Below are 20,657 nucleotides of genomic sequence, written 5' to 3' on the forward strand. Positions count from 1 at the left end.
TATATTTGGGCCTGACAGCCCCAGGGCTGCCCTGAGGCTAGGAGATTAGGAGATTCTGCACTTTGTCCAGCATGGGCATGTTCAGTTTGACCGGGCTCCCCTTCCTGTAGCAAAGCCGTTCGCTCTCCTGACACCAGGAAAGGCACACATGGCAGACCCAGGGCTGGGACCAGGGGGCCACTGGACTGAGCCAAGTCTTTAAGTGAAGCAGGCATGTGAGGGTGTCGTTAGTTCTCTCTTTATATAGATTCTGGTTCTAGAAACAGCTCACCGCGGCCAGCCAGCCGGGGCTAGCACACCACAGGCAGGACAGACTATTTACATAGCCCATCACAGGGCTGTACCATGGCCGCCTCCAGCTCAGCGCTCAGCCACGACACAACAATAAGTTAGAGCTGGCCAGGCAGGGCAGGGGCTGTACACACAAGTGCTGGGGCTCAGGGCCTCAATACTGTCGAGGGCCGGGGCTGTAAACATGGCCGGGGCGGCCCCGCCCACCCCTAAGTGGTCTAGGACGACTGGAAGCAGAGCAGCCTGGGCAGGGCCGGGGGGGGGGGGGGGAGAGGGGGGGCTCAGGCATCCGACAGGCAGCTCTGGATCCGGTCCACCCACTGCAGGGCAGAGGGCACATCCTGGGCACAGAAGTTGTAAACTCGACGCGTCGTCTTTACCTGGGAAGAGTGGGTTACTGACTCCACAGCCCCCACACACCCCACCCCGCTCCCCCCTCCTCCCTCCCCTCCTGTGCCCCAGCACAAGGCTCACATCAAAGAAGGCTTTCTCGTCCACCGTCTTGGGGGCACCCATGGTGGGGGTGCCAGGGGCCACGGCCTCCACCTCTGCCAGGTCAATCACCCCTTTGCACTCCGTGTCCACTCGGTGGTCGTAGTAACGCAGCTGGTGGGGAAGAGGGCCGTCAGGGCAGCCCGCCCCCGAGTGCTCTCCCCAGCCACCACCACTCACCTGGTGCTTCGTCTTGTCCAGCACAAACCAGCGGGCTTTCCAGGGCTTCATGAAGGCCCCCTTCTTATACAAGGTGCCCTCGTAGGACCTGCGTGTGCACCAGAAGCAGGGCCAGGCCAGCCATCAGGGCTGTCTCCAGAAAGAGGTGAAGGGCCCCCCCATACCTATCATCCTGGACTCCAAAAACCGAGGCTGTGGTCAGGGAAGTCGCCCCTCCCTACACAGGGCAGACTCGCTGAACGAGGACCCTCAGCGAGCCGGTGTAGAGGCAATTTACAACAGCACATGGTCTCTAAGAGGCTCACCGCGCGGGATCCTGCGCGGGCACCAGGCATCTGGGTTGCCATAGCACTGCCCTTTGGTCCTGCATCCTCAGCAGGTCTACATCCCAAACCCCTTCCAATACTGGGCAACTTGCCATGACTTACCCCACAGGACTCCCCAAAGGCACCTACCCACCCTCCCAATCCGCAGAATCACCCCAGAGGTTAAGGCAGGAGGTCCCCCCACACCTGTTCTCGCTTTCAGCTGTCTGGAACTGGCTGTACAGCGTGCTGGTGCTTCGGCGGGCAGCCTGGCGGGAGCTAGATGTGGTCGAGCCACTGCTCTGGTCACTGTCCAAGCTGAGGCTCAGGGTGGAGCCCACAGGCCCCTCCTGCAGGTACACACCCAGCGAACGGCGATGGTGGGGCACACTGGACACTAGTAGGGAACTGGTCGTGCCCTGGAGAAGCAGGGTATGGTTTACACCGGAGCCAGGTAATCCCTGCCGCCTCCGGGCAACAATGCACACTGTCCCCAGGTCCACTTCCTACCCCGACTTACACGTCCATCTGGCCGGACTTCAAGGCGCTGAGCAGCCTTCACCCGGTCCCAGGTGTCCTTCCAGCGCTCGGGAGGTCGACCCAGCTCTGTTTCCAGCCGCTGAAGCTCCTACGGAGAATCAGTAGACAAAAAAGTTACTCAAAACAAAGTTTCGGGCTGGGAGCATGGCCTAGTGGTAGAGTGCTTGCTAACATGCACAAAGCTCCGAGTTCACATACACAGAAAAAGCAAGAAGTGGTGCCGTGGCGCAAGTGGTAGAGTGGGAATTATGGTTCAAAGCTGGCCTGGACAAGCTTTGAGATTCTTATTTCACTAAACTACCAAAAATGCTAGAAGTGTAGCTGTGGCTCAAGTGAGCAAATCTAAGCTCAGGGATAGCACCTAGGCTGGGGGGCGGGGGAGGAAAAGAGAACCAAGGATGGAAAAAGCACTACAAATCCAAACAGAATAGGTTAAAGCATAAACACAGGATCTTACAGAAGAAAAGAAAATTCCAAGTATGAGGCTGGAGTACATAGTCCAGTGTCAGCAGAGTACATGGTTGGCCCATGTGAAGCCCTCACCACCACCATAAAAAAAAACAAAACAAAAGAACAGGTGCTGAGAACATGGCTTAGTTGTAGAGTGCTTGCCTGACACGCATGACGTCCTGGGTTTAATTCCTCAGTGCCACATATACAGAAAAAGCCACAAGTGGTGCTATGGCCTAAGTGGCAGAGCTCTAGCTAGCTCTGAGCAAAAGTGCTCAAGGACAGTGCCCAGGCCTGATGCAAAAAATAAACAAGCAACACCACCACCGCCAAACCCAAGATCAGTCAAGAAAAAAAAAGGCATACCCTTCTCAAGAGAGCAGCAATAAGTGTATCAGCCCAGGCAGGCGCCGTGGGTCATGGCTATAATCTCAGCTACTTAAATGACTAAGCGCTAAGGATCAAGAGTGAAAGCCAGAAATCCTGTGAGACGCTTCTCTCTAATGAATTTTTGTGGGGGAGTGTGGCCTAGTGGTAGGGTGCTAGCCTAGCATGCACAAAGACCCAGGTTCAATTCCTTGGTACCACATACATAGAAAAAAGCCAGAAGTGGTGCTGTGGCTCAAGCGGTAGAGCTCTAGCCTTGAGAAAGTCCAAGAACAATGGTCAAGCACTGAGTTCAAGCCCAGGACTGCCCCCACCCCACAAAAAAAAGCCAGGAGGAAAAAACTTAGCACCCAGGACATATGTTCAAGTTCCAGGACCGATTTAAAAAAAAAAAGCTAACTTCAAAACAGAAACATAAACCAGTTGCAATGGCTCACACCTGTAATCCTAGCTACTCAGCAGGCTGAGATTTGAGGATTGTGGTTCAAAGCCAGCCTGGGCACTAAATAAAGTCCGTGAGAATCTTATTTTCAGTTAAGCACTAGAAAACCAAAAGTGGTACTGTGGCTCAAGGGTGGTAGCCTTGAGCTGAAGAGCTCAGGGACAGTGCCCAGGCCCAGAGTTCAAGTCCAACAACAACAAAAAAAAAAAATCAGGGAAGAATTCTGTTTCCAGCCACAATAAATTAGTCTAGTTGGTCCTCCCTCCAGATGCAAATATGAAACTGAACAGAATGGAAAGCAAAGGTTTTCAGATGTTGGACAACCAGAGGAGGTATCACTGAGACCCATACAAGGTAAGCCGGGCAATTGTCCTGGTTTTTTGTCAGGCTAGATTTAAGGGCGGGGAACCAAAGCCACGCTATGTAGCCTTGCTGAACCAAAGACGCAGAGATCTGCTAGGCAGCCTACTAGAGGGGACCTAGTACCGCAGAGAAGAAGCTCGAAAGTCTGCAGAGGCTGCCCTCAAGACGGGTGGATGAACCTGCCCTAAGCAAGATTGGTCAGAAGGCCTGCCAGGCTGCGTGGTCACCCAGTGCTGGAGAATGCAGGAATCTCATGAGGTCAGAGTTGTGATAGAAACTTTACTGGGAGAATCCCTGCCTTAGGAAAGGGCTATCCCAACCCTGAAATTTGTCCAAAGAGGCTGTAAAGGTGCCCTGAAAAGATCAAGCTGACTTGCCTTACAAAAACCTCAGACTCTGCAGGAAGACAAGATAATAGTCATCTTCTGCAATATAGGGATTAGGTCTTTTTTATATAAAAAAAATTAGAAAAGCAAGCTAGGTGGTGCTAATCGCAGCTACTCAACAAGCTGAATCTGAGGACTGCAGTTCAAAACCAGCCTAGGAAGAAAAATCTATGATACTCTTATCTCCAATTAACCACCAAAGACAGCCAGCAATGGAGTTGTGGCTCAAGTGACTGAGTACTCACCTTGAGTGGAAAAACCAAGTAAGAGAGCAGGGTCCCAAAGTCAAGTCCTGGTATCAGCACACACAGAAAAAGTGTACTAGATCCCATCTCTAAAATAACCAGCACAAACAGAGCTGAGGTGGTAGAATGCCAGTCTAGCAAGCATAAGGCCCTGACAGTTTTCCAGAACAAAAACAAAGCAAGACAAAAAAACCCTTGCATTTGTCACATGGTAAAATGGAAAGTTTTACTGAAAAGCATAGAAACTGAGAAAAACTATTCATTAATATTGGATTGAATGAGACAGTGGCAGCTTGATGTGGCCTCCAGGAGGGGACCTCATCCTGTGGGCTGTGGGAGCCCATTAACAACAACAAAAAGGGGGGAGAGAAACGATGCACTATGTGCAATATATACTGGAACAGCAATGTCAAACTGTACCCCCAATAAATAACCATAACTAGTATGTTAACTAAAAATAGAAAAATAAAAATGTTTTACTTGGGGGGAAAAGTGAGTTAGTTGTAAGATAGCCTGGGTGCTACACTGAAGTTTTTGTGGGTTTTTTTGTGGGTCATGGGGCTTGAACTCAGCGGGGCCCTGTCCCTGACATCTTCAGCTCAAGGCTACCAACCCCCCACTTCCCATTTTCTAGGGTTAACTGGAGATAAGAGTCTCAGGTCCTTTTGTGCCCCAGCTGGCTTTGAGCTTTGATCTTAGATCTCAGCCTCCTGAGTAGCTAAGATTACAGGCGTGAGCCACCACACCTTGCTACCCTGAAGATTTTTTACTCAGTGCCAGCTTTCTACCACTTTGAGCCAAAGCTCCAGTTGCACTTTTTCTTTTTTGATCAATCGTGGGACTTGAACTCTGGGCCTGGACACTGTCCCAGAGCTCTTCAGCTCAAAGCTACCGTTCTACCACTTGAGCCACAATGATACTTACAGTTTTCTGGTGGTTAATTGGAGATAAAAGTCTCATGGAGGGCCAGGAGTTTGACCTAGTGATAGAGTGCTTGCCTGGCACACGCAAAGACCCAGGTTCAATTCCTCGGTACCACACACACGGGAAAAAGCCGGAAGTGGTGCTGTGGCTCAAGCAGTAGAGCTTGATAAAGTCCAAGGACAGTGCTCAGGCCCTGAGGTCAAGTTAACTGACAAAAAAAAAATGTTTCATGGACTTTCTTGCCTGGGCTGGTTTTGAATTTCAATCCTCCAATCTCAGCCTCTTAAGTAGCTGGAATTAAAGTGCCTGGCATAAGTAATGTTTTTTCTTTTTTCTTCCTTTCTGGTTGGTCATGCGGCTCGAACTCTGGGTCTAGAAGCTGTCCCTGAGCTCTTCAGCTCAAGACTACCACCCTACCCCTGGGACTGGGAGTTGTTCCTGAGCTCTTCAGCTAAGGCTACTGCCCTACCCCTGGAACCACAGCGTCACTTCCAGTTTTCCAGTGGTTAATTAGAAATAAAGAGCCTCACTAACTTTAGTGCCCCGTTGGGCTGGCTCCGAACCATGGTCCTCAGATCTCAGCCTCACGAGTAGCTAGGATTATAGATAGGTGTGAGCCACTGCACCTGGCTTTTTTCTTTTCTTTTCCTTCCTTCCTTTCTCCCTCCCTCACTCCCTCCTTTCCTTTCCTTCCTTCCTCCCTCCCTCCTTCCCACCCTCTCTTTCTCCTTTCCTTTCCTTTCTTTCTGCCAGTTCCAGGCCTTGAGCTCAGGGCCTGAGCACTGTCCTTGGACTTTCTCAAGGCTAGAGCTCTACCACTTGAGCCCCAGCATCCACTTCTGGCTTTTTTCTATGTATGTGGTACCGAGGAGTTGAACCCGGTCTTCGTGCATGCTAGGCGAGCACTGTACCATTAGGCCAAACTCCAGGCCCCTCATCTATGTTTTTATACTCATTTATATCTACCACCTCCCTGTGAGGTATAAATCCATGTTCTGCAGGAATAAACAGATTCTAAAATGTTCAGGGTAGTTTTCAAGGTCACTGGAGAAGGGAACGCAAATCTTCTTACAGTCAGGAGCAAAGGCCCCACTTTCTGACAGCTAGCCCTGAGGAGCACATGATGAGCTCTGCAGGACCATGACTGGAGCGAGGGGAGGCCTGGGGGGCCGGAGGGGGGGGGCTACCCTCCACTGCCCGACCCCCACCCCAACCAGCTCAGTGGGCTTCAAGAGTCTCTGCCCTTGGCCCACATTTGTTTGTTTGTTCTTGGCCTGTTTGTTTGTTTGTGCCCTGTCCCTGAGCTTCTGTACTCAAGGCTGGCTAGAGCTCGATCACTTGAACCACAGCTCCATTCTGGCTTTTGGGGTGATTAGTTGGCCCTAAGTCTCATGGACTTTGCTGCCCTGGCTGGCCTCAAACTGTCATCCTCAGTCTCAGCCTCCTGAGTAGCTTGATTACAGGCCTGAGCCACTGGCACCTGGCCTTTGTTCTGTCTTGATTCTTGAGTGAGGGGCAAAACTAATGTACGTTGGCCCCAAGCTTCCAGGACAAGAACCCAGAAGAGCTGCTGCTTGCTTAAGAGCAGGAATAGAGGAACGGTTCCCAGAAAATGCCTCTTTGCTGAGAGGTGACTTGTAGGTACTGCCTGGCCATATTATAGTAGGGATATGGCCTTGGGAAGAGACAGCGCAGAGCAGAAGGGCTTCAGGCCACTGGAGGAGTGCCGCTGAAGGGGTTCTGAGGGAACTCTTGGACAATCCTGAGAGCTATTGTGGGAGAAGGCTCACCTAGCTCTGACTCCCTGAATGTGATCCTTGGTCCTACAAGCACTTTTGCCACCACCATCTGCCTCACCAAAAGAGAAAACTCAGCTTACATCAACCTCTTCACTTCCTTAGTTAGCCTACCTCCAGCAGTTCCTCATAGTGACAGAAGGCTAACATACCAGGTTAGGGGAAGCGCACATACCCTGAGCCAGAGCCGTCACAAGACTTAGGGGGATGACCCGTGTCTCCACTGCTGTCTGCAGACACGCGCCAAGCATGGGGTGGAGACGTGGGAACCATAGCTACCCAGGCAGTGGGCAGCGCATGTGTGGAGGGGAGCAGCCCCAGAGAACTAGACTGGCACATACACATGCACATGTGCCCACGTACAGATGCACAGGTATGCAGGCCGGGCACAGCCCTAGTGTCTGACAAAGCAGGACACGGGGCCGGGCCGAGCCATGCTCTCAGCACACACCTCAAGCAGGCGTGAGATGGCGTCTGGTTGGACTCGAGGGCGGCTGTCATAGCACGGCCATACCACACGGCGCCTGCTCTGGGGAGCCCCTCCGTCAGGCCGTTCCTCTTCTGGGGGCTCAGGGGGTCCCTGGGCCAGCTCCCAGTCATAGGAAGGGCCCTCAGCCAGCGTCTCCTCAGTGTAGAAGTCCCACACCTTCAGGTTGGACACGTTGCTGTAGGGCCGCAGGACCTGGGGGTAGGCCCGCAGTGAGAAGCTGGTTGGGCAGGAGCCGCCGGCCCCAGCCAGGCCCTACTCACCTCTGCATCCTCAGGTGCATAGGTGTAGTTGTGGAACACGGGGGTCCTCTTACTCAGCCGGTCCACGTACTCCCACACAGACCTGCATGCTGGCTGGCCCCTGCGATCCCCCTTCTCCTCATACAGCAGCCCTGCACAGGGCAGGGGCAGCACTGAGCCCGGGCCTCTCCGGCCCAGACAACTGCCCCTGGCACACAACTCCCCCTCCCACATACCCAGCTCGATGCGCTCATAGTCAGAGTCCAGCAAGAAGGTCCGGAAACGGCGGGATGCGTGGTGGTAACCGAGGAACTTGAGGTAGAACTGGCTGAACTCAAACTCCATGGGGAACTGTAGGTGGACCTGCACCTCACCAGGTCAGAGGTTAAGAGGTTAGAGGTCAGATTAGGGAGCACAACCCGGGTCCACCGACCAAGCCCTCTGCGCACCTGGTACACACAGTCCAAGAACTGCAGGAACACAGGTGTGAAGCCACTACTTTGACCAGCCAGAGTGTGGGCCCCACGATGGCTGAAGCGGTGGCCGAAGGACAGCCACTCCTTCTCCACTAGCAGGCGGAAGCCCTCCAGGGTGCGGTAGAAGGGGTCTGAAAGCAACTGCACCAAGGACACCACCTGCCAGCACCACTGGCAGTCAGGACGGCACCCAAGACTCTGGCCCGCCACATCCCACGTGTGCCACAAACCTGCGTGGTGATGTCCCAGCCGTCCTCAAGGCTCACCAGGACGGAGGAGCCCGAGTCCAGAAGCTCCACCACCAGCACCGAGATCTGCAGTAGCTTATGGATCTGTGGGGGCAGGCAGTCCTCGGACCCCGTCCTGCTGGGTGTCCATGGTACCTACCCTACCACATGTCCCCAGACCCCACCCCTGCCAGGCGTCCACAGTGCCCAGGAGAGGGCTGGCCGTGTCCCATACACTGGTGTGAACAGTAGTACCGGGTGGACACACTGTTATCGTCATGTTGGTCACCATTTTCCCCTGCCAGTTCATCACAGCACCCCTACACAGCCAGCTCCCCCTGGACTCAGGTACCCAGCAGTCAGTCCCATCTCCGAGTCCTCTAGCACGTACAAAACACCAGTGATGTGATGCTCACCCCTATGTTCCAAGCTTCCCCAGACACTCCACGCCCCCTTGCAGCTGTAGTGGCTATCACCTCCCTTTCAGTGCCCACTACTCCAACATACAAAGCCAGAACCCTGCCACTCAGTTCTGGCTGAGGAAGGCTTGGGACCTGCTGGGCAGAGGGGAAGGGGCACTACAGAGACCTGGATCAGCCATTCTGAGTCCTCCAGGGAGCGCAGGAAGGAGGCTGGGCTGGGCTCAGCAGCAGGGCAGCCAGGGACACAGGCCTTCAGCAGTTTCTTGAAGCTGGCCTTCACCTGCCTCACCTCGAACACCTCGATGGGTACGAGCTCCCACTGCTGCAGGGGATCTGGTCGCACACCCTGGGAAGAGGCCCACCAAGCATTGTGAGCCTTGCTCAACCCTGTACCTCCAGGGTACAGGGCCCGTGTCCCTAGCCAGTCACCTTGAGCTGCGCTTTGTCCCCAATGATATAGAGGGCTGCACGGTGGGGCCTCAGGAAGCCTGGATCTGGAGGGGCCCCGTTGGCCTGCGGGGGACTCAGGACGTCTCTGCCAGCTAGCCGGGAGCCCACATCTGTGCTCAGCCCACCGCTGCGCCCGCTGGCCCGAACACTGCCCCACTTCCCTGCGGAAGAGAGGCTAGGTGAGCTGGGGAGCAGGGCCAGGTCACCACTTACCTGGGGCTGGCTGGGCCTGGCCTCCAGGGGGAGAATGAGCTCCCAGCCATGTGCGGTGAGGGAGGAGAGCCGGAACACACAGATGCTGAGCTACACGGGGGATGCCTGTGTTAGTACCTGGGGTAGGATTTGGGTGTTAGCCAGATAAGTAACCAGGGCTCGGGGGATGGGTCAGTTACTCTGTCTGTCGCAAAGGGACAGTTAGTGCCAGGTGTAAAAGGAGACATTAGTGCCCGAGACGGCTCAGCTCACACTGGAGGGGGGCCATCAGTGCCAGGTAAGGGAGGAGCCCCTGGTACGGTACCTCGGGGAGTGGTCCGTCTGGAGGCCGAGGCCGCCATGGGGTTGGACAGCGTGGTGACCCTGGCTCTGGGGCTGGGCACTGGAGGTATAGCAAAGAGAAGGCTCAGACCTGGCCCCAACCCCTGGTTGCCAGAAGTTCCCACCAAGCCCTTCTCCCAGGAGCCCTGGAATCAGCAGAAGTTGGCACCAAGTTCTAAGTCCCAGAAGAGAAGAGGAGGAGCTCTGTCTGGTCCAGGCAAGCAGCAGAGGCTCCAGGATGCGGCGAAGGTAAGGGCTGAGAGTCCTGGGCTCTCTCTCAACAGCTTAGAATAAATATCCTTGTTCTTGAGTCCCTCCTCAAGGGTACTATCCTTTCAGACCCTATTTCCTTAGTTCAGGGTGGGCCTTCCGTGACCAGCTTTATGCTCAAAACCTAGCAATGCCATAGGCTTGCGTAGGAGGACATGGCGCAGGGACATGGTATAGGAGGGACCAGAGAGCTGTAGTTTAAATACCTGGAGGCTTAGAGAAGAGGGGGACAGCAAGACCGGGACAGGGCTGTTCAGTTCAGGACACAGGCAAATCTAAGCTCTGGAACCACGTTGGGGAGGCTTATAGGCTGAGACACATGTGGTCAGGATGCCTGACCAGCAAGGGCTCTGAGAGGCTTGGGTCACATGGTGGTCTCAAGTATCCACCCACCTTGGTCTTACCTGCCTATGTGGAGCACTCACACAGAGAAAACAGGTTCAGAGTAACCTCTATCCATCATTATGGCCCAGCCATTGCGTTGGCACTGCCGGGAGGCCAGGCCCTGCCTTCTCTGGACACTCTCACAGTCACAGTCTACCAGCTCATAATGAGGGTCGCCTCAGCCTATTTAAGATGCTGGATGAACTCAGAAGTAAAGCTGAGGGCAGCCAGACCATGGCCCAGCGAGAGGCAGCCTCCATGGGGCCGGAGGACACCCGGACACCAGGGAAGGCGACAGTGCTAGGTAGCCAACACATCCTGAGGAGAGGATGCTACCAACAGGTACCAGTCAGAATTTCTGGCAGGGTAGGAAGCAAAAAAGCACTGACCACAAAACAGACTATCTCTGTGAAAGCAAATGTTTCTGATGGAAGATTGGGAATGGATCCATCTGACCTGTCCCTGGTGACACAGGGCAAACTTGCTGCCCTGGTCCTTGGGCCCCGTTCCTTGCAAATGATAATAAAGGATAAAGACCGACTGAGAAGTACTACTACAGGTCCAATGAGTAAGGAAGCCCTCAGCAGAGGATTCCGGGCTGGGACAGAGGGGAAGGCAGACAGCTACAGATAGGAACTGCAGACCTGGACAGTCAGCACAAGAAAGCCAGGGGCGCAGACCAGGGAGACTCAGGGACACCTAGGCTGCAGGATGGCTCCGCCCATGGGAGACACCCTGAAAGCCACCAATGAACGCACCGTGCTCCCAGCAGCTGAGGCCAATGGATGAAGACGTAGCCTATGATCTTGAGGGAAGACTGGGGGTGGGCGACTGAAGGACCTGTACCTACCGCCTATGTACACCGGCTGGCCAGAGGAACTCGATCCCCAAACCAGTCACCAGTCAGCCAAGGACAGGCCGGCCTTAGTGAGGTTGGGCTCTCATGCTCTCAGAAGCAAGGCTGGGTGCTGAGATAGGCACCAAGTGTGCAGGGCAGCAACTGGAGTTGTAAGCCTATAAATCAACCCTCAAGGAGACAGCTTCCGTCAGCCATGCCGAAAGGACCAGCCAGATGTAGCCAGAGCCCTGAGGGCCCGAATGAGGTGTCAAATGAGTCAAGGTATTAGGAAAGCCGAAGGGAGACAAGGAGCTGCTAGATAAAGGTATGGCTCAAATGGTAGGGCAAGTGAAAGGCCCTGAGCTCAAACACCAGCACTTCAAGTAAAACCAACAAAGAAGCTGCCATCTAAGAGAGTCCTCTGTGGAGGACTGCCCCTGCCCCACAGAACCCTCCCTTTGCCCATGTGCTCACTTGCTGAGGCTTGGAAGACACACCCAAACACCTGCCACTGAGATGCTCTGTCCACTTGCAAAGTACCTGCTAAGCAGAGCACCTATAGAGCACTACTGTATCAGCACCAACACCTGGACCAGCCATGAATGAAGACACTCCACAGGACAGTGAAAGTACACGCCTGACCTCCCAAACCTGGTGCCCTCAGGAGGACAGAAGGCACCTCTCCCAATTACCACAGCAACTCCCAGGTAAAGCGGCAGGGGCCCTACAAGCAGATCTGAGCATGGCACGGAGGCTGGCCTGGCTTCCCTTCACTGTGTACTGGGCCCCATGGAGGTGTACATGTGTTGGGAAGTGGAGGAGGGAGAATGGTAGAGACGGAGAGGCCAACACAGACAAGACCCCAAGGAGACAGAACGGGTGGAGACGGAGGTCAAGCCAAGGGCAAAGCAGCACTCTGTGGAGGACAGATGGATGAGTCTAAGGGTGTCAGAGGATCGTGAGCAACACCAGACATGGACATGTGTGGGGCCAATCTAGCAGCCACCCTAGTTTAGGGAAGATGAGGTGGTAGGCTCATGGTCAGAGCAGCAGGGAGCATAGGATACTCACCTGGTCTTTTCTGCCCTGCCCAGTGGTACCCAGAAGGGTCCCTCTCCATAGCTCACTCTCAAACATTCCTGACCAAGGGCCACTATCAGTCATTAGCCTGCCTACCATAAACACAACCACAGTCCCCTCTCCCCCCAGTCTTCCCTGTCCCAGACCCACCTCCCACCTGTGTAAGTGCCCTCTCACCGTGACTACTCATGTGAGCTGAGGAGAAACCACTGAGTGTGTTGCGTCCGGATGAATCAGCATAGCGGGGCATAGAGCTGACCACAGCCTGCAGGTACTTCTCCTGCTCCAAGCTGCTGGAGTCTGCCTGGGACTGGCCTGGAAGAGAAGAAGGAGCTGGAAGGAGGCAGGCAGGCAACCAGGACAGGCAGACAAAGGCAGAACGGAGGTAAGGTACCTGGAGAAGGCGCATTCTGGGCTTTGAAGAGGCCAACAACACCCTTGCCATGCAGGCCTCCGGAGCGCAGCAGCACAGCCTTGGAGCGCCCACTGCGCCAGCAGACCACAGGGAAGCGGTTCTGACGATAACATCGGGACACACGTTGCAGGGCATTGTCCTGGATGCTCTGGGGAACAATCAGCAGGCCCGGGTAGCTGCAGGAGTTGGAGACCTCGTGAGGGGAGCTGCAAGGCCTTGTCTCATGCCCGTTTTGGGAGGCTCACAGGGCAATGAAAGAGAAGCCAACAGGGTGGGCACAAAGAAGCCAGTTCATGGCTCCAAGCAGAAGAATACACTCCCCAGGTCCTTGTCCTCAGACAGGGGCTCTATCTGAAGCTTTCTATGTGCCTTATTTGGCCAGAGCCATGGCCAAAGCCTATAGCAAGCAAAGAAGGTACCCAAGCAGTGCTACCACCCCAGCCAACCCCGCTGGATCCCACTGACATAGCCAGGCCTGCCCTTACCTGCGACAGATAGCATACATGCGGTTGACTGGGGAGATGCGAAAGGGCTCGGACTTGGCTCGGCTGAGGCTGCTGCTCAGGGTGCCCAGTCCAAGGCGCTGGTAGTCACGGCAACACGCCCGCTCCACCAGGCTGCTCATAGTCATGCGGTCTGAGGGCTTCAGTGCTGAGGATGGGGTCAGCGTGCTGGGCTCCAGCTCCTCCGACACTAGGAAGGCCAGGATGCGGAAGTCATCCACCAGAGACCTCCCCACCCCTACCCTAGCTCCAGTCCTCCACGAAGGGGGCCATCGATGACAGAGACCACCACCCCAGGGCTCCAACCCTGTTCCCACCAGAGATCTCATCCTCCTGGTCCTCAGGGGGTGGCTGGCCCCGGTGCTCCCAGCTGGGGGGATTGTATTTCTTCCGGGTAACATATTGCCGCCCAATGGTCTTCTTGGCATTTTTCATCAGGTTCCGGGACAGCGTTCTGGACGTGAAGGGCCAGAAGAGGTGAGAAGAGGAGAAATGAGAACCTGGGCACAGGAATTTGGGAAGCTTAGCTCCCCTGGCCCTGGGAATGCAACCCCATACCTGAGAGAAGGACCTTTGTCTTTGGCAGCCCGGGATGGCCGGCCAGGTGTGTGGGTGGAGCCCACGGTGAACGCGAAGGTGCCCCGGACGTCTGGGGGGTACCGGAGCTTGTGGAGCTGTTTGCGGAAGAGCTCAGCACTATCAGACCCCACCTCTTCATCAAAGGCCATTTTCAGCAGCTGTGTCAGAAAAAGAAGCCCTCAAAAGTTCTTGAGTGGTCGTCAAGCACATCCTCAACCGTAACTAACACTGCTTGGTATGCAGGCTTGCTTCTCATGGCAGCCAAACCACAGAAGCAGAAGCCTTAAGGGAAGGTTAAGGTCCAATGTGTGTGTAAACTATGTAAATGTAACGGGGTGAGGAGCATGGCCTAGTACTAGAGTGCTTGCCTAGCATGCATGAAGCCCCGCATGAACCAATTCCTTGGTTTCCACATACCCAGAAAAAGCCAGAAGTGGTGCTATGGCCGAAGTGGTAGAGCCCTAGCCTTGAGAAAACTCAAGGACAGTACTCAGGCCCTGAGTTCAAGAACTATGTAAATGTCAGTGGCTGCATGACAAGATCTCAGCTCTGAAAGCACACCTCAGATTAGACTCAAGAGTCAGTGTTCAGGCCAGGAGTTGGGCCTAGTAGTAGAGTGCTTGCCTAGCATGTACAAAGACCCGGATTCGATTGCTCAGTACCACATACATAGAAAAGCCAGCAACGGTGCTGTGGCTTACGTGGCAGAACGCTAGCCTTGGGTACAGAGAGGCTCAGGGACAGTGCCCCTGAGCTCAAGCCCCGGGAACAACAACAACAACAACAAAGAGTCAGTGTCCCAAGGAAACAGCTAAGACACAAAAGTCAGCATGTCAATGGGCAAATGCTACCAAGCTGAGTGCCACAGAAAGGGTCCAATGAACAACCCGTTAGAAGGGACACAGGTGGAAAATCGCTTCAAGGGATAAACTGGATGCAGTGAACAGAGCCCCGCCCTACCTGGAATGTACAGGACCGAAGCTGCAGCCCATCCTGCAGAAGCTGGTCTACAGGGGTCTGGACACTGATGCGTTTCTCCTTGGTCAATGCAGCCACAGGGAAGGAGCGGACCACAACCTGCTCCCCCACTTACAAGGGGCAAACAGAGTTAGAGGAGGGGAAGGGAGAGGAACAAATCACTCTGAGTACCACAGTGACAGAGCTCCTAGGTGGATAGGAATGGAGTACACATGGGCCCCACATACCTAAGAAAGGGGAAAGAGGAGGAAGGGAGACCCTACTGGCCTGAAGGATCTGGTAGGGGGAAGGGTGGGGCCAGGAAAGAGGTCAGAAGGCTCACCTAAGGGGTCAGTCGGCATCCCCGTGAAGATGACCCGGTACGTGGTGAGGAACACAGCACCTTCAGCGGGCAGCAGGGCAGGCCCCCCCCCACTGCCCCCTGCCCCCTCCTCACGCCCATCTGGAAGCAGGTAGACTCGCAGGCCATCCAAGACACACTCCTCACCAGGTAAGAGGCGTGGCCGCAGCAGCTTGGGCTGCTCAGAGACAGGGGCAGCGAGCGTCTCAGGACACAGCCCTGACCCCGGGCACCCACCACCCGTCCGTCAGACGGCTGCCCTGCTCACCTTCTGAATAGGGGGCAACCTCTTACTTTCACGGTGCACAGCTTCCAGGGTCTCGATGTGCATCTGGACAATGTCTGGGGAGAGTAGGCTTCACAACCTGGACCCCACAGCCACCCGTCCTCAAAAATGCTTCCATGCCTAGAACCTCCATACCTGGCACCATGACATGCAGCCCCTTGAGGTGATCGCTGGTGACCCCACTCTCTGTGCAGACCTTGTCCACAAAGCGGTTGATGAAACGAACCACAGCCCCAGCCACATCACAGGTTTCTGCATCTTCAAAGCCACTTTCTGTGTCATAGCTCTCAGCCATGCTACCTGCCATGCTAGATCAGAAGGCCGCAATGTGGGCACCAGCCCTACCCCCACATAAGCCCCTAGCCCAGGCCCACCCTACCTGTTGGTGACCAGGCTGTTGCTGGCGCTCTCCAGGTCTCCTAGCCCTGCGCGTTCTCGAAGAAGGCGGCTTTTGCTACTGTCTAGAGGTAGCAAGAGGTAGCTCATGCGGTTGGCATAGTGGATGGCCTGACTGAACACCGTGCTCTCCTCCTTCTGCACCAGCTCCTGTTGCTTCTCACGGGTCAAGGTTGGCCACAGGCGCCGCTGCTCGGAAGCCACATCCAAGGCAGAACGCTCATCCTCCTGGGACAGCACTTCACCGTCCTCCTGCCAGGGCAGCAGTGTGGATAAGCTCCCAGAACAGTGAACGCCTCCCATGAGCCAGGACCACGTTTCCTCCTCCCCACAACAGGTGGGCTGGGACCACACAGACTACCCGCTCCCGTGCCCGGAACACCCTGCTCACCTGGGCGGGGCTTACTGAGTCCTCAGAGGTCTCCAGGTAGAGGGCTCGGATGTGAGTCTGTACATCCCCATAGAACATGGCCTCCCAGAACTGCGGTGTACTCCACACGACGTGCTCCTGCACACAGCTATATGCAAACTGTGTCACCCCTGGGCTCAGCTTCTGCACAAGTGAGGTTGGAGAGGTCACGTGCATGTATCCAGAAAGTGGCCCGAGGGAAGACCCAGAGCCCTCCCAGCACTCACCCGGCAGAAGGCTGTGACCAGGGGTAGCAGGGAAGCTGCGATGCCATGCTCATCCAGAGAGGTACAGTCCTGTGAGCAAAGCCATTAGCCAGGGGAACGGCCCTCTTGCAGACAGCACCCACTTCTAACCCCCTCTCTGTAGCCACCACAGACCAGCACCTCACACCACTGTCACCTCTGGCTCAGTTCTTCAGAGGTGCCTCAGGTGTCAAGGCCAGTCTAACTCCCCGATTCTCTGAAGTTCCCCATGAACCACAGACCTCCATGCTGGGGCAGAGATCCCGTAACCCACTCTACTCTCACATCAAGATCAGCATCTCCCCAGCTGTCACAGCCTGAGGCTGCCCGCCCCACTCACACGTCCTACCACAGGCAGGAGTGGGCTGGCCTCACCTGCAGGCAGCAATTCATCATGCGGACCACAAAGTCAAACTGCTGGTGGTCCAAGACTGCTCGGTTCTGTTGCACATGCAGATGGAGCTCCTGGGCAAGGCAGCGGCGGGCAGCTCGCCCCTTCAGGGCCCTGAGCACTGCTGGGAGCAGCTGGGGGTAGAGGCAAAAAGGGCATGGGTGGAGGGGTGCATGGTGAGAGATCCCCACCAGAAGCTGAAGGGGGGAGGAGGGGTAGGCATAGCAGGTGCCCAGTTACGCTCCAGGCCACACCTCAACCCCAAGCACAAAGGAGACTAAAAGCTATACTTGTACAGGGTATGCCCAAATTCTGGGTATTACTGAACAAAACAGACTGAAGCCACCATCAAACTGAGCAATTCCATAAGTGACAGTGAATGCAGACAAGAACATTAGATGCTAGTTCTTCTCCCTCCCAAGCCAGTGTGCAATGTGTTCTAGAGAGAGGCTTTCAAGGACTGAGAGCTACTCAGCCTACTGGAGCTGAATCTGAAAAGCATGGGCTTAAGCAGTGCAGGTGTCATGTGGTACAGACCACATAGGAGGGCTTGGGCCTCCAGCTTATTCTACTGCTGCTGTCCTAAAACCATAGAGAACCTCACAGGGATATCACACTGCTCTGAAAAACTGGCTGTCATGAAGAGAAGAATGGCATTTAAGTGGGTTATTTTCTATAAAACCGACAAAAACCACAACACTTATGAATCTATTCTTTTTTAGGAGAAAGACACAGGAAACTTGATAGCTGAAAGAAATCTTCAGGCCTTCTAATTTCTAAAACTTGTTGTGAGCTTCCTCACAGCTGAGTTTTTCCAGAAGGCCTGCCATCCATCAGGGTGAAGGAGACCTGCTGCCTTCCAATAGGAAGGAGAGAAGACCTAGCACCCACCTACCCCCTCTTCCCCTGCCATCCCAGCCAACTTCACACAGGTGAGCAGGGACCTAACAAAGGCTCAACAGCCAAAACCTTGCAAGTAGGGCCCCTGAACCTCTTCTGAGAACTGTGGCCCAAGTATGAAGCCCCACCCAGCAAGCCTCACCTTCTTGGCCTCGAGCATCTTCCCCTCAAACACATAGGAGATGCAGTTCCGGACCACCTCCAGCCGGCGGGCACTGTTGACATGTGGCCCGCTACACCGCTCTAGTATGGCCGCTAAGGAGAGACAGGACATGCTTGCCCTGACCCCTGACTCCTGACCCCACGCCCTCTCTGGGTCAGGCTTCTCAGTACGCACCCATAGGAGGCCCCGAGGGCACAGTGGTCTTCCTCTCCGTCTTTACGGCTGGGGGTGCTCCCTGCATCTTGGCTGCAGCTTGGTCCACAATCCACTGCACAGTGCCCTCATCCAGCCGAGGGAAAGGCCGGGGTGCCCGTCGCAGGTGACTGGCCTCTCCTGGCCTTTGTACTTTATGCATTGCCACAGCTGGGTATGGGTTCTCCTGGGGCAACACAGGCAGATGGTGGCTGGCAGGTCAGGGAGAAGGTGGTACCATACCCTCCCCTCATCTTGCCCACCATACATTCTTATAGAGCTGCTCTGCCAGTTCCTGGACGTGACGCAGAATGCGCTGGGGGTGGTTCTCATCTGCACGCATCCGTGCTACCTCATGGGCCACCAGCTGGCAGGAGAGGAGGCAGAATAAGGAGGAGATGGTGGGCAGGTGGGGGCAGAGTCAGGTAGACAAGCAGGGGCAAGAAGACCCACCTCATCAAACAGGTCTGTAGGGCGGTAGGGGACCCCACGTTCTGACACAAAGCCTGCAAAGGCCATGCCCTCCAGTACCTTCATCAGGAAATCATCCTCCACCAGCCCACGCTGGCCCAAGAAGGCTGCCTGGGAGAACACAAGGAAATCAGCCCCTCAGGGGTCCACCGAGCACGTACCTTCTACCCTACCCCCACCCGAGAGGCCCACCTTGTGGAATCGGATGACTGGCTCTGGATGGATGCGGACAATGTGCAGGCACCAGCGGTAGCCCTGCAGGAGCTGAGCAAAGAGCCGAAGAAAGACAGCGCGCAGCTCCTTGTCCTGGGAGCACAGCAAATGCAGTGAGTGCCTGGCCCACTGGCCCCACCTAGTGGCCTCGGGTACTTCTCCCAGCTCCCACCCAACGTTAAGGGGAGGGCTACTGTGTACTTCTGCCACCACCTCCACAGTGCTCCCTATGACCAAAGGACTCCTACAGCCGCTGAACAAGTGGCCCCTGCCTGGTACCCTCAGAGGCCTCCTCACCAATGCCAAGTCTCAGCTCTTTAACTGCTACCCTACAGACAGGCACATGCTTACTGCATAACCACCACAACTAGCTGCTTGAGCCCCACCTTGTGCCCAGGATCTTCCCTGCCCGAGGCAGGCCTGGAGGTGGAGCCACAGTACAACAGTAGAGGCAGACCTAAGGGCTGGGGGGTAGGGGGGAGGCAGGGGCACAGAAGTCCCATACCAAAGCAGCAACACCCCCCACCTGCATCTTCAGGGAGGAAGTCGATGATGTGGCAGGGGGAAAGGCCAGGTCAGCCAACTCCAGCTCCGGATCCAGAACCTCAAGAAGCAGAGAAGAGAGGCTATAGGTACTCTTGCCAGGAAATGGCTCCCACAGATCCCAGGGTGCAGCTTTACTCCGTTTCCCACCCTCACCATGCTCAGAACACTGTGAGTCTGGCTCTGAAGTGGCTCTGGAAGGAGTGGAATGTGCACACACTCGGGGACAGTCACCGTGCCTCCATCAAGGTCAGCAATGATCACATCCAGCTGTGGACCAAAGGAAGCAACTGGTGAGGGACCAGAAGGCCTGGGCATCAAGGTAGACATAAACCACAGCCCTTACCAGCTCTTGGGTCTCTGCCTGGAAGGCTGCGTTGACTCCAATGATGAAGGGTGTGGGCGTGCTGAGGACCTCCAGCAGCTGCGCCGGCAAGATGGGTACATAGGTGAAGCTACAGCAAGTCCAGAGGACACAGTGAGCCCCAGAGGACAGGGCTGGTTGGAAGGGTCAAGAGAGGCCGAGCAGAGGGTCTGGGCAGAGGGGTACCTGTATCTGAGAGGGAACAGCAGTGCTAGAAGACCCCTGCAAGCATCTGCAAGCCGTTGGTAGCTCCGGGACAGGAAAAGGACTTTGTGCTCCGTGAGGGCAGCACAGAACAAAGACAGCACGTTGGTGATGCCTGAAGAGGACAGGGTTGGTGTGAGCCCTATGTCCCTGCTCTGGGCACACAAGTAAGAACCTACATTTCTGACCACTGGCCCCAGGACAGGAAGCTGGGGAGCAAAGAAACAGGCATGCTCACCCAGCTGGCGGAAGAGCAGAGCCACACTGCAGCGGCTGACAGGCAGTGAGTCTGCCAGTGGGGTCTGGATGACTTGCCGGTCACCAGCACCCAAAGAAATGGTTCTCTGTGGAAAAAAAAAACAGCCAAAGCTTAGCTGCTTGATCAAATTTTCAAGTAAGCACAGAGCTCTTGGCTCCAGACAGGTCTCGGTAAGCTGACAGATCCCAAGGTGGAACAGGCTAGGATGACTAGAGGGCAAGGCCACACCCTGCCTCTGCAGACTGAGAGGAGCTACAGAGAAAATCTAAGGCAGAGAGTGGCTGCGTCTGGCCTGGGTGGGTAGGGGCAAGGCCTGGGTAGGAAGAAGAAACAAAGAATCCATACCGCTCCTTCCTCAACTGAGTCCAGCTGCACAGGACAGACAGGCAGAAAGACACAGTTAGACACCCTCAGCACACAAGGCACAGAGCAGGGAATGGATAGATAAACTGACACAAACATCTTGAGACAAGCATACAACTAAGGGTCCAGAGGACACACAAAACTGAAAGATGCTAGGCCCAAAGATACAAGTACAAGAGCCAGGCGAGCAGCAAGATCAAGAACAGGTAACGACAACATGGAGGACAGAAGG

At 55.2% G+C, this 20,657-nt stretch overlaps 1 protein-coding gene across 3 annotated transcripts in view; it reads right to left on the reverse strand.

Annotated features, from left to right (window-relative positions):
• Positions 1 to 216: 216 nt before the first annotated feature.
• The window catches only part of Sbf1 (SET binding factor 1), a 30,769-nt gene continuing 10,328 nt past the window's right edge, over positions 217 to 20,657 (reverse strand). Inside the window, exons 6-41 of one of the 3 annotated variants that reach the window (XM_090328947.1) lie at positions 20,042 to 20,147; positions 19,786 to 19,918; positions 19,582 to 19,690; positions 19,392 to 19,505; positions 19,219 to 19,296; positions 18,672 to 18,785; positions 18,540 to 18,590; positions 18,277 to 18,375; positions 17,991 to 18,195; positions 17,796 to 17,908; positions 16,738 to 16,887; positions 16,345 to 16,413; positions 16,100 to 16,261; positions 15,692 to 15,960; positions 15,448 to 15,620; positions 15,295 to 15,368; positions 15,009 to 15,204; positions 14,669 to 14,796; positions 13,688 to 13,866; positions 13,447 to 13,583; positions 13,112 to 13,319; positions 12,606 to 12,802; positions 12,389 to 12,526; positions 9,623 to 9,700; positions 9,085 to 9,266; positions 8,822 to 9,001; positions 8,237 to 8,338; positions 7,980 to 8,165; positions 7,767 to 7,893; positions 7,552 to 7,682; positions 7,253 to 7,483; positions 1,789 to 1,896; positions 1,476 to 1,687; positions 964 to 1,051; positions 766 to 897; positions 217 to 671 (exon numbers count right to left, since the gene is read on the reverse strand). In XM_090328947.1, the coding sequence (XP_090185073.1) occupies positions 573 to 671; positions 766 to 897; positions 964 to 1,051; positions 1,476 to 1,687; positions 1,789 to 1,896; positions 7,253 to 7,483; positions 7,552 to 7,682; positions 7,767 to 7,893; positions 7,980 to 8,165; positions 8,237 to 8,338; positions 8,822 to 9,001; positions 9,085 to 9,266; positions 9,623 to 9,700; positions 12,389 to 12,526; positions 12,606 to 12,802; positions 13,112 to 13,319; positions 13,447 to 13,583; positions 13,688 to 13,866; positions 14,669 to 14,796; positions 15,009 to 15,204; positions 15,295 to 15,368; positions 15,448 to 15,620; positions 15,692 to 15,960; positions 16,100 to 16,261; positions 16,345 to 16,413; positions 16,738 to 16,887; positions 17,796 to 17,908; positions 17,991 to 18,195; positions 18,277 to 18,375; positions 18,540 to 18,590; positions 18,672 to 18,785; positions 19,219 to 19,296; positions 19,392 to 19,505; positions 19,582 to 19,690; positions 19,786 to 19,918; positions 20,042 to 20,147 (5,058 nt within the window). In that variant the 3' untranslated portion in view covers positions 217 to 572. Of the gene's footprint in view, positions 672 to 765; positions 898 to 963; positions 1,052 to 1,475; positions 1,688 to 1,788; positions 1,897 to 7,252; positions 7,484 to 7,551; positions 7,683 to 7,766; positions 7,894 to 7,979; positions 8,166 to 8,236; positions 8,339 to 8,821; positions 9,002 to 9,084; positions 9,267 to 9,622; positions 9,701 to 12,388; positions 12,527 to 12,605; positions 12,803 to 13,111; positions 13,320 to 13,446; positions 13,584 to 13,687; positions 13,867 to 14,668; positions 14,797 to 15,008; positions 15,205 to 15,294; positions 15,369 to 15,447; positions 15,621 to 15,691; positions 15,961 to 16,099; positions 16,262 to 16,344; positions 16,414 to 16,737; positions 16,888 to 17,795; positions 17,909 to 17,990; positions 18,196 to 18,276; positions 18,376 to 18,461; positions 18,591 to 18,671; positions 18,786 to 19,218; positions 19,297 to 19,391; positions 19,506 to 19,581; positions 19,691 to 19,785; positions 19,919 to 20,041; positions 20,148 to 20,657 lie in introns of all 3 variants that reach the window. The other 2 variants (XM_090328945.1, XM_090328946.1) reach the window with 2 other exon arrangements.

The sequence above is a fragment of the Megascapheus bottae genome, chromosome 2 (assembly GCF_031878675.1).
Source record: "Megascapheus bottae isolate mThoBot1 chromosome 2, mThoBot2.hap1, whole genome shotgun sequence".
Classification (NCBI taxonomy): Eukaryota; Metazoa; Chordata; class Mammalia; order Rodentia; family Geomyidae; genus Megascapheus; species Megascapheus bottae.